Consider the following 12,527-nt stretch of genomic DNA (forward strand, 5'->3'; position numbering starts at 1 on the left):
CTCCGCCATTCAATAAGATCATGGCTGATCTGATCATGGACTCAGCTCCACTTCCCTGCCCGCTCCCCATAACCCTTTACTCCCTTATTGCTCAAAAATCTGTCTATCTCCGCCTTAAATATATTCAATGACCCAGCCTCCACAGCTCTCTGGGGCAGAGAATTCCATAGATTTACAACCATCAGAGAAGAAATTCCTCCTCATCTCAGTTTTAAATGGGCGGCCCCTTATTCTAAGACTATGTCCCCTAGTTTTAGTTTCCTTTATCAGTGGAAATATCCTCTCTGCATCCACCCTGCCGAGCCCCCTCTTATCTTAGTGTTGCCAAACCTGAGTGTCACCGCTCCCATGTTGCTATACCTCATAGTGCTACCAAACCCAGGACACTCATCATAGTGCAACCTTATTGGCTCTTCCATAATACTGCTCAGAGGTGGCCTGGGAGCTACGATGCAGCTTTTGATGTTTATCACTGTTCCGAAACGCAACAGACATGTACCCATCATTATAATAAAGGAAATTTACTGAAATAAAAAGAATACATATCATATTGATACTGAAAGTTACGAATAAATTTAAGCATTTACTTACTAGTTCATAAAATTACCTAAGATGCATGCAACTTTATTTTTTGCCCAAACCTTTTATTCTCATATTTCTTTTTCTCTGACTCCTTTGCTGGATTTCCAGTATTTGTTTATTGTTCCTTCTGTAAAGCTGTCCTTTCGTTGCTTGCTTTATATGATTGTAAGATATATTTTTCTCGGCCTTCTCATTGTGCGATTGATTTGTATTTCTGAGCCAATGTAGTGCTGCCGAGGGAGGTTTTGACCACTGTTCAGTTTCCAATGTCCAGCATATGAAAGGTGACTATAATCACAATGTCAAAGTGAGCATCAAAGAACATCATCAGCATCCCCTCTGGTCCCAGCACAAACATTGGCATTATTTAACTACACAAAACAACTCTCATCACCACAATTTTTTTTTAATGGCTGAAACAATATGTGACACAGGAAACAACAAAGTCTATCTTTTACAGAAATGGCAGAGAAGATTTTTTCTCCTGTACGAGCATGGCTTACTGCGGTACGCACTGGATGACTCGGTAAGTTCACTTGTTTATATCTAGTCTAGACTGAGGTGATTGGTATGTAGATGTTATGAATCTTTGTGTGCCAGGTGAGTTTTGGAAGTGTATAATTGCACTTTCCTTCTTTATTTCCTAATCTTAACTTTCCTTTCTTTTCCTGATCCATTTTTTGTAATGACACAGTTGCCATGGCCATTCCTTGGTTTTGCTGTAGTTTACCCTGCCTATATTTTGTGATTCGCTCTGTTGATTCACACAGTGAAATTTCAATGTGCCTTCATTTCAAATGGCATGAAAGACAGATGGTCGCATTTATGCCCCAACGACCAAAAATATAGCAATTTAAGCAGTGGGGCTGAAATAAATTAAGAGGAAAGTAAAGTCATTGAGAGAAACAACAGCTTTTTTGGATGGGAGGGTGGTAGTTGGAAAGGTGAAAACTATAGAAAGAAAGATGTTGAAAATAAAAGGCTAGAAGTATTTGGAAGATTTGGAGTTGATGAGTACAAAGGCAGGAGAAAGGGCAGAAACCCAGTAGCAAATACTTAGTTTGGTACAGAAAAAATTATATCCTATCATCATTGTCAGTGTACGGATTCCTGTTAAGACAGATCCCATCGAGCTACATAGAGGGATTGTTCAGAAATATGGGCAGACTCGCTTGTTTTGAATGAGACTGTTTGAAGACGTTTCTAATTTGCTGTTGTAGTGAGGTTTGAGGGGAGGAGAATACATGTTGGGTGCATCTGAATAGAGAGAAGAGGCAGTGTTATATAATTGGTGTATCACTCACTTGGGGCTTACAGTGCAGACACCCAATCTTTAATCTGCCTCTATATGGCAGATCAAAAATGTTCTTGTTGGGTGTGAAATAGATTTGTTGTGTGCATGCATGCCATAGTGCTGAGGTGTAGTCGAATGCAAACAAACCCAAGAAACACTGCCACTCAGATTAAATAATGCCAAATTATAGAAGACTCAACAACCCGATGCCACATGTTCAATTGAATGGATTGTAGCCACTTCAAACAACAATTAAAATGCAGTGCATGACGTTGACATTTCCTGCAACATACTCTGTTGGTGGTTCGTTTGTAAATTTTGAAATGGGTACAAAAGCATACACAAATTTACAAAAAAAGGTGGACTTAATCATCAAGTACACAGAAAACTGCATCTCCCAAAGGTCCCATTTGCTTGTCAGAGTGGTATGTAATGTTAGATGTTCCATTAAAACAATGGAAGTCTTTAGCTTCACCTTGTAAAGTGCTTGGTACAGGAGCCCCTCATTTTTCAATTGTTACCTGATAACCTACTTGCTTAGAAATGTGGCCTGTCTGGATACTGATGATCAGTGAGAACAGGATTAATGAGTAAGTAACCAAATGCTGTTCCAAGGATGTAATTCAAAACTGGCAGTGACTGGAGCTGTACAGTTTGTCTGTCAGACCTTAACAGCACATGTTACAGGAGGACTGTTGTTTAATCAGAAACATGTTTTAATGTTAAAAGTAGGTTAGTGTGGACTTGTGCAGAAGGATACTGGTCAGTCTCCCCAGCACAACTGTCATCTGGCAGGATGATTATTTAACACTTTTCAACCCACAAAAGTGTTCTCATGTTCTCGATTCCTGTTGGTACTTCCTGAAAGACACTTGAAGGCCCTTTGCATCATTTCCATCTGGGTGATTTTACCTGCCGTTGTGTAGTGTTACTTACAATGTACATACTAATAGGGACAAGCAGCAGTTGAGAATGGAGGAATAAAGGTAGTGAGGGGTGGAAGGAGAGAGCCAGTGAATGCCCTAGTCTCTGTGATTGGGCTGGAAATGGAATGTGAGGGAGTGGGTGCCTGGCTAGTTGGGACCACTGGCGTTAAGGCTTGCAATGAAAGTGCTCTTCCTGAGTGAACAGCATGTTTCTGGCGGTGGGTTGGGGGTGGGGGTGTGATTGGGTGTGAGGGTGTTCATTGAGTAAAAGTGAAGAATGAGTAGTTTATGGGAATACTGATTCAATTGGAACTTTTCTCAACATGCACGTGAATTGGAATTTATGGAGCTTGGGAAGCCATCAAGCAGTAATTGAGTTTGGAGATAACAAAAGCACGGATATGGGTTTCAGTGGCAGAGGAGTTTAGGTAGGAGCAAAGGCTGGCAATGTTGTCGAGGTGGAAAAATATGTTCTTGGTGAGGGACAGAATGTGGTTACAGGTATAAACTTTGGATGAGAAATCTTAAGTGAGACAGAACGAGAAGCCTCTGGAAGTAGGAACTTGCATTAAGGTGAATCTCGACTGTAGTGTTACTTTCCATATCTGATGTGTGAATGACAAACAACAATACATGACTAATTAACTTTGGGTAAAGATCTATCATGACTGTCTTTTGAACTCTAACTTAGAAATCAGCTGGAATTTAATGGTTATGGAGATATTAATAGCACTGCTTGATTTTTTTTCTCCCCCTCCCCCATCCCCAGAAGCTGAGGGAGGTGGAGGTGCTTAGAGTTTCTTTTGAATAGGGGATCAACAAGAGTGGAGGCAAATCCGTGATAGAATAAACGCGGATAGACACCGGATGGAATGGGTCGAATGGCCTTTCCTCTCGCAGGCTTTGTTGTTAAACAAGGCCTATAGTATTAAAGATGCATTTAGTTCTGGTTTTTATGTTGTTTAATTGAACTATAACACTATTTTTACACAATTTTAGTATCTCTATACACTTGCACTGATTGTTTATTAATGAAACAGGCTATTGAATTAGCTTTGTAATTTTTTAAGTTTGTAGAGAACAACAGATAAATAAGTGCTTCTGCGTTATGTAACTATAGTCTGAACAGAGAGTTTAATCTATGAACACTGGCTGCTCCCAAATTGTATATTGTAAGTGAGGATGCAAATTGAGGCTTGTGAATGATTTCCATATCTCATTGCCATAACATTTGTCAGTGGCAATGTGGTCTGTAATTGACTACACACGAACTTGGAATTGACCTGTTAGATTAAGAGCAGTTTTTCAAGAATGCATGTTAAATGTTTTATAGGCACTGAGTGGTCTGTCGAGTCAGACACTCCCTTTCTCTTGAGTGCTGTTTCCAAGATTAGCCCAAACTAATGAAAATGAAAGTCCTCTCTCCTTGCAGACTTCAAGATGTAAGGGTCCCATGCAACAATATTTGGGCAGTCTTAATCCAGTACCTTGTGGTTATAAGTCCTCAACACAATGTGGTCATACTGTCATGAAATTGGCAATGCAACTCAGGCCACAAGGATGGCTGGTGTAAGAAATGGAAATGTCACGTTGGTACAGTCAAATTGGTGTCCAGAGGCAGCACAGCCCCTGACACCAATATAAATGTAGATTAGTTAGTTGCTAGATGCAGCTATTGGTTTTTGTTCAGTTTTTACCCTAGATATATGTCTGAAAACAAACTGGTCAATTTTCTGAGAGTGAATTTGATAGTTAATCCTGTGACCGAAAGAAAGACACCAATATTACCATGAGTCATTTTTGTCACAGCACCTGTGCTTTCTGGCCATTGGTAGGCCAGTGAAGCAGTTTTTGTGTAAACTGACCAATGGTGAAGCTACAATGGCAGATCCATATATGTGGCATTACAATATGACATACCTCATTACAATATGACATACCTATAATCACAGTACTTTCATTACATACATTGTGTATGCCAATTGGGTGCCAATTCCTCACAGAATCCAAATGGGCCAGTGGTGCATTGAGCTGAGCCTGTATACCAAGTACTTCCCTTTGGGATTGGCTTTAATGTTGTAAAAAGAAGTGGTGTTTGTGTTTGGGAGATTGTTGCCTTGTGTTTGCAAATACATTTTGAATTATGATGATATTTGTTGTGTATCTGTAAAGCATGCACTCCCATGTTCCGCCACCAGGAAGCTCATCCCCTGAAGTCCCAAGGGATCCCAGCATCATTTGGAAGCACTGTATATAAGCCGGCCCCTAAGGCCTATTCCTCACTCTGGAGTGTCTTATTAAAGACTGAGGTCACTGTTACTTTAACCTCCCTGTGTGCAGCCTCATCTGTGTTAGGAACATAATAACTGGCGACGAGAATACGAATCCAACGCAAAGATGCAGCAAACTGTGGGCATCCTGGAGAAGTTCTCGGAGGGTGAGGACTGGGAAGCCTATGTCGAACGGCTAGACCAGTACTTTGTAGCCAATGAGCTGGACGGAGAAGGAAGCGCTGCAAAAAGGAGAGCGGTCTTCCTCACAGTCTGCGGGGCACCGACCTACAACCTCATGAAGAATCTTCTGGCTCCGGTGAAACCCACAGATGAGTCATATGAGGAGCTGTGTGCACTGGTTCGGGAGCATCTTAACCCGAGGGAGAGCGTGCTGACGGCGAGGTATCGGTTCTACACGTGCCAGCAATCTGAAGGTCAGGAAGTGGCGAGCTACGTCGTCGAGCTAAGGCGACTTGCAGGACAATGTGAGTTTGATGGCTACCTGGAGCAAATGCTGGGCATTGGCCACGAGACCATCCTACGAAAACATTTGACTGTAGAGACACCGACCCTCAGTAAGGCCATTGCGATAGCACAGGCGTTTATGTCCACCAGTGATAACACCAAACAAATCTCTCAGCACACATGTGCTAGCAATGTTCATAAATTAACTGGAACTGTGTTTGCGAGCAGAAATGTACAGGGCAGAAACCACGAGTCTGCAACTGCCAGCAGGCCTCAGGTGACCCAGATGACTCAGAGTCTGCAACAAAGGATGACTGCAAGGCAATTCACACCTTGTTAGCGTTGTGGAGGCTTCCATTCAGCCTATTCATGCCACTTCAAAGGGTATGTTTGCAAGAGCTGTAGAACAATGGGGCATCTCCAACGAGCTGCAAGCTCTGCAAAACCTGCTAACCACCACGTGGCAGAGGAAGATTGGTCCATGGTGGATCATAGCAATTTCGAGCCTCAGAGAGGAGGCAGATGCTGAAGTACACGGGGTGCACACATTTTTGACGAAATGTCCACCTATAATGCTAAACGTAAAATTGAATGGCTTACCCGTAGCCATGGAACTGGACACTGGCGCTAGCCAATCCATCATGAGTAAAAAGATGTTTGAGAGACTGTGGTGCAACAAGGCATTCAGACCAGCCCTGAGCCCCATCCACACGAAACTGAGAACGTACACCAAAGAGCTTATCACTGTCCTGGGCAGCGCCATGGTCAAGGTCACCTACGAGGGCACGGTGTATGAACTGCCACTCTGGATTGTCCCGGGCGATGGCCCCACACTGCTTGGAAGGAGCTGGCTGGGCAATATCCGCTGGAACTGGGATGACATCCGAGCGCTATCACATGTCGATGAGGCCTCATGTACCCAGGTTCTTAACAAATTTCCTTCCCTTTTTGAGCCAGGCATTGGAAACTTTTCCGGGGCAAAGGTGCGGATCCATTTGGTCCCAGAGGCACGACCCATTCACCACAAGGCGCGAGAGCGGTACCTCACATGATGAGGGAGAGAGTGGAAATCGAGCTGGACAGGCTGCAACGCGAGGGCATCATCTCCCCAGTGGAATTCAGCAAGTGAGCCAGCCCAATTGTTCCAGTACTCAAAAGTGATGGCACGGTCAGGATTTGCGGCGATTATAAAGTAACTATTAATCATTTCTCGCTACAGGACCAATACCCGCTACCTAAGGCAGACGACCTATTTGCGACGCTGGCAGGAGGCAAGACGTTCATGAAGCTCGACCTGACTTCGGCCTATGTAACGCAGGAGCTGGAGGAGTCTTCGAAGGGCCTGCATCAACATGCACAAGGGGACTGTTCATCTACAACAGATGCCCATTTGGAATTCAGTTGGCTGCAGCGATCTTCCAGAGAAACATTGAGAGCCTACTCAAGTCGGTACCACACACGGTGGTCTTTCAGGACGACATATTGGTCACAGGTCGGGACACTGCCAAGCACCTACAAAACCTGGAGGAGGTCCTCCAGTGACTGGATCGCGTAGGGCTGCGGCGGAAGAGGCTGAAATGCGTCTTCATGGCAACAGAAGTGGAGTTTTTGGGGAGAAAGATCGTGGCGGACGGCATTCGGCCCACAGACGCCAAGACAGAGGCTATCAGGAACGCGCCCAGGCCACAGAACGTGACAGAGCTGCGGTCGTTCCTGGGACTCCTCAACTATTTTGGTAACTTCCTACCGGAGTTAAGCACCCTTTTAGAGACCCTACATGTATTATTGTGCAAAGGTGAGAACTGGGTATGGGGAAAAAACCAAGTAATTGCTTTTGAGAAAGCCAGAAACATTTTCTGCTCCCAACAAGCTGCTTGTATTGTATAACCCGTGTTAAAGACTTGTGCTAGCATGTGACGCGTCGTCGTACGGAGTCAGGTGTGTATTACAACAAGCTAACGTTGCGGGGAAGTTGCAACCTGTCGCCTATGCTTCCAGGAGCTTGTCTAAGGCCAAGAGGGCCTACAGCATGATTGAGAAAGAGGCATTAGCGTGTGTGTTCGGGGTAAAGAAAATGCATCAGTACCTGCTTGGCCTCAAATTTGAGCTGGAAACTGATCACAGGCCCCTCACATCCCTGTTCGCTGAAAACAAGGGGATAAATACTAATGCCTCAGCCTGCATACAAAGGTGGGCACTCGCGCTATCAGCGTATAACTATACCATCCGCCACAGGCCAGGCACCGAGAACTGTGCAGATGCTCTAAGTCGGCAACCATTGCCCACCACGGGGGTGGAAATGGCGCAGCCTGCAAACTTGTTGATGGTGGCGCAGCCCGCAGACTTGTTGATGGTCATGGAAGCGTTTGAAAATGATAAATCACCTGTCACAGCCCGCCAGATTAGGACTTGGACCAGCCAAGATCCTCTGCTGTCCTGAGTAAAAAAAACTGTGTACTGCATGGGAGCTGGGCCAGCATCCTCGTTGAAATACAAGAGCAAATCAAGCCGTTCCAGCGGCGAAAGGACGAGCTGTCCATTCAGGCAGACTGCTTGTTGTGGGGTAACCGCGTAGTGCTCCCAAAAAAGGGCAGGGAGACGTTCAACTCGGATCTCCACAGCACACACCTGAGTATAGTAATGATGAAAGCGATAGCCAGATCCCACGAGTGGTGGCCCGGTATCGACTCTGACTTAGAGTCCTGTGTACGGCAATGCAGCGTATGTGCTCAGTTGAGCAATGCGCCCAGAGAGCACCACTAAGTTTGTGGTCCTGGCCCTCCGGATCATGGTCGAGGATCCATATCGACTATGCGGGCCCGTTTCTCGGTAAAATGTTCCTGGTGGTGGTGGATGCTTTTTCAAAATGGATTGAATATGAAATAATGTCGGGAAGCACCGCCACCGCCACCATTGAAAGCCTGAGGGCCATGTTTGCTACCCACTGCCTGCCTGATATACTGGTCAGTGACAACGGGCCATGTTTCACCAGTGCCAAATTTAAAGAATTCATGACCCGCAATGGGATCAAACATGTCACCTCGGCCCGTTTAAACCAGCCTCCAATGGGCAGGCAGAGCGGGCAGTACAAACAATCAAACAGAGCCTTAAACGAGTCACAGAAGGCTCACTCCAAACCCGCCTGTCCCGAGTACTGCTCAGCTACCGCACGAGACCCCACTCGCTCACAGGGGTGCTCTTGGCTGAGCTACTCATGAAAAGGACACTTAAAACCAGACTGTCGCTGGTTCACCCCAACCTGCATGATCAGGTAGAGAGCAGGCGGCAGAAACAAAATGTAAATGATGGTCGCGCCACTGTGTCACGGGAAATTGATCTGAATGACCCTGTGTATGTGCTAAACTGTGGACATGGTCCCAAGTGGATCGCGAGCATGGTGATAGCTAAAGAAGGGAATAGGGTGTTTGTAGTCAAACTAGACAATGGACAAATTTGCAGAAAGCACCTGGACCAAATGAGGCTGCGGTTCACAGACTGCCCTGAACAACCCACAGTAGACACCACCTTTTTCAAGCCCACAACACGCACCCAAATGATCAATGACACCACGCCGGACCAGAAATCGAACCCATCACGCCCAATAGCCCAGCAAGGCCAGGTTCACCTAGCAGCCCTGCAGGGCCAACAACACGCCAGCCCAGCAAGGGCACAGCCAACACATCAGAACAGACATTTGTACCAAAGTGGTCCACCAGGGAAAGAAAAGCTCCCGACCGCCTCACCTTGTAAATAGTTTTCCCTTTGACTTTGGCGGGGGTGGGGAGGTGGGGAGAGTGATGATGTGTATCTGTAAAGTATGTTCTCCCATGTTCCACCACCAGGGAGCTCATCCCCTGAAGTCCCAAGGGATCCCAGCATCTCTTGGGAGCACTGTATATAAGCCGGCCCCTAAGGCCTATTCCTCACTCTGGAGTGTCTTATTAAAGACTGAGGTCACTGTTACTTTAACCTTCCTGTGTGCAGCCTCATCTGTGTTAGGAACACAATAATTTTGACTTCTGATAGTTGCATGTCTGCTGCAAAATTCGGTGAATCTGGAGCAGCAGATCTGCCACATCACTGGGTAGACACCAAGCTTGTAATCTCATATATAGAGATGTTTAATAAAAAGTTCAATCTGAAGTTCACTCCATTGTAAACTACAATTGTGTACAGCTCTCCAAGTGTTTGCTTTGGTATGGGGCAACTATATGCACTTAACAAGATGAGGCCACACCTGGAATACTGCGTGCAGTTTTGGTTTCTATATTTACGAAAGGATATACTTGCTTTGGAGGCAGTTCAGAGAAGGTTCATTAGGTTGATTCCAGGAATGAGGGGGTTGACTTATGAGGAAGAGATTAATGTGCAAAGTTAAAGCACATGGGATTGGGGGTAGTGTGCTGACGTGGATTGAGAACTGGTTGGCAGACAGGAAGCAAAGAGTAGGAGTAAACGGGTACTTTTCAGAATGGCAGGCAGTGACTAGTGGGGTACCGCAAGGTTCTGTGCTGGGGCCCCAGCTGTTTACATTGCTCATTAATGATTTAGACGAGGGAATTAGATGTAGTATCTCCAAATTTGCGGATGACACTAAGTTGGGTGGCAGTGTGAGCTGCGAGGTGGATGTTATGAGGCTGCTGAGTGACTTGGATAGGTTAGGTGAGTGGGCAAATGCATGGCAGATGAAGTATAATGTGGATAAATGTGAGGTTATCCACTTTGGTGGTAAAAACAGAGAGACAGACTATTATCTGAATGGTGACAGATTAGGAAAAGGGGAGGTGCAACGAGACCTGGGTGTCATGGTACATCAGTCATTGAAGGTTGGCATGCAGGTATGGCATGCAGGTACAGCAGACGGTTAAGAAAGCAAATGGTATGTTGGCCTTCATAGCGAGGGGATTTGAGTACAGGGGCAGGGAGGTGTTGCTACAGTTGTACAGGGCCTTGGTGAGGCTACACCTGGAGTATTGTGTACAGTTTTGGTCTCCTAACTTGAGGAAGGACATCCTTGCTATTGAGGGAGTGCAGCGAAGGTTCACCAGACTGATTCCCGGGATGGCGGGACTGACATATCAAGAAAGACTGGATCAACTGGGCTTGTATTCACTGGAGTTCAGAAGAATGAAACGGGATCTCATAGAAACGTTTAAAATTCTGATGGGTTTCGACAGGTTAGATGCAGGAAGAATGTTGGGGAAGTCCAGAACCAGGGGTCACAGTCTAAGGATAAGAGGTAAGCCATTTAGGACCGAGATGAGGAGAAACTTCTTCACCCAGAGAGTGGTGAATCTTTGGAATTCTCTACCATAGAAAGTTGTTAAGGCCAAGTCACTAAATATATTCAAAAAGGAGTTAGATGTAGTTCTTATTACTAGGGGGATCAAGGGGTATGGCGAGAAAGCAGGAATGGGGTACTGAAGTTGCATGTTCAGCCATGAACTCATTGAATGGCGGTGCAGGCTCGAAGGGCCGAATGGCCTACTCCTGCATCTATTTTCTATGTTTCTATGAAAGGTTGAGTAGGTTGGGCCTCTACTCATTGGAATTCAGAAGAATGGGAGTTGATTTTATCAAAACGTATAAGATTATGAGGGGGCTTGACAGAGTGGATGCAGAAATGGATGTTTCCACTGATTGGGGAGACTAGAACGCGAGGGCATGATCTTAGAATAAGGGGCCGCCCATTTAAAACAGAGATGAGGAGAAATTTCTTCTCTCAGAATTGTGCATCTGTGAAGACAGAAATAGACAGTTTCTTAAACGAAAAGGGGTTAAGGGGAGCGAGCGGGGAAGTGGAGCTGAGTCCATGGTCAGATTAGCCATGATCTTATTGAATGGCGGAGCAGGCTCGAGGGGCCGTATGGCCTACTCCTGTTCCTATTTCTTATGTTCTTTGATTTTGTTCTGCCCATCCCCCTTGTTACCCCCCACCACCTGCCCAGTTAGGACTATGTTGTGCTAAGAGGTAAGTGTGATACTAACCCTCACTTCTCCTCCACGTCTCTCAACCTGACCACTTCTCATTGAGATGTATGGTATGTTGCTGAATGCAGAAGCCAAAAAAAATTCATTTATAATGTGTTTTTATTTATAAGAAGTTCTCTTGACTATAAATACATAATTGGCCCAAGGAACCTTCTAGTTTACAATGAGTAATTATGGACCAGTGCGATAGCCTGCTGTTTCCCTGGGTTTTGCAGGCTGTTAATATCCGGGTAAAGCTCCTGATTGATTTTCTGCTGTAAAGTGCTTCTTTTCCACTGGCATCTGGTACAGATGTTGCACGTGTGTCATGTGTTATGCTTGGCACTCAGAAGGGCAGTGTGTGAGTTCTGTTTTTGGCAGAAGTTCTCATGGCCATAAAACCACAGACGTTCAATGCAATTCTGCTGATTTGAGGAGAACCACATTGATTTATTCATGAATTGGAGCATGGAGGAGTTAATGGTGTTTTTGTTCAATTGTTTTCTTGTCGCAAATATTCCGTGGTCGTGCCGGATTCCTCTTAGCAGTAAATTGACCTTTCTGACAAAATGCTTTTCCACCCCTACACTTCCCCCCTGCACCCCCCCCATAAAAAAAAATGCAGTGTTTAGAGCTGTTACTGCTTTTGCTGAATAATAACTTCTATTTTCGGCCCAGTCCATTTGAGGCAGGAACTCACTAATCTGAGATTGGATGGGTGATCTGCTCCAATGCTCTAGCTTGTGGTTATCTGAGAGAGGTTTGTGGACAATCCTTGATCCATTTGTTATCAGCTTTGCGAAGCACCTGGTCTCTTGGTGACTCCTCATAACTGCATGGCTGAGCTAAGAAATTGAGTGGGGTTGGAATTGGATCTGTATTGTTCTGCTCACTGCACCTTTGCCATCGGCTGTTCATTCAAAAACAGGTACCTGGAGGGAAACTAGTAGTGCATTGATAACTGGGATTTGGGGTGCCGATGGTCGCAGGTATGCATGATATCAGCAATACCTTCAT

The 12,527-nt window shown here is 45.3% G+C and overlaps 1 protein-coding gene across 6 annotated transcripts in view; it reads left to right on the forward strand.

The window, feature by feature from the left end:
• The window catches only part of LOC139281279 (myosin phosphatase Rho-interacting protein-like), a 226,944-nt gene that overhangs the window by 32,581 nt on the left and 181,836 nt on the right, over positions 1–12,527 (forward strand). For 5 of the 6 annotated variants that reach the window (XM_070901379.1, XM_070901381.1, XM_070901377.1 and 2 more), the window contains exon 3: positions 1,043–1,108. The exons of the other annotated variant lie outside the window; for it this stretch is intronic. In XM_070901379.1, coding sequence (XP_070757480.1) covers positions 1,043–1,108 — 66 coding nt within the window. The remainder of the gene's footprint in view (positions 1–1,042; positions 1,109–12,527) is intronic. 6 annotated transcript variants of the gene reach the window in all.

The sequence above is a fragment of the Pristiophorus japonicus genome, chromosome 15 (genome assembly GCF_044704955.1).
Source record: "Pristiophorus japonicus isolate sPriJap1 chromosome 15, sPriJap1.hap1, whole genome shotgun sequence".
NCBI classification, from domain to species: Eukaryota; Metazoa; Chordata; class Chondrichthyes; family Pristiophoridae; genus Pristiophorus; species Pristiophorus japonicus.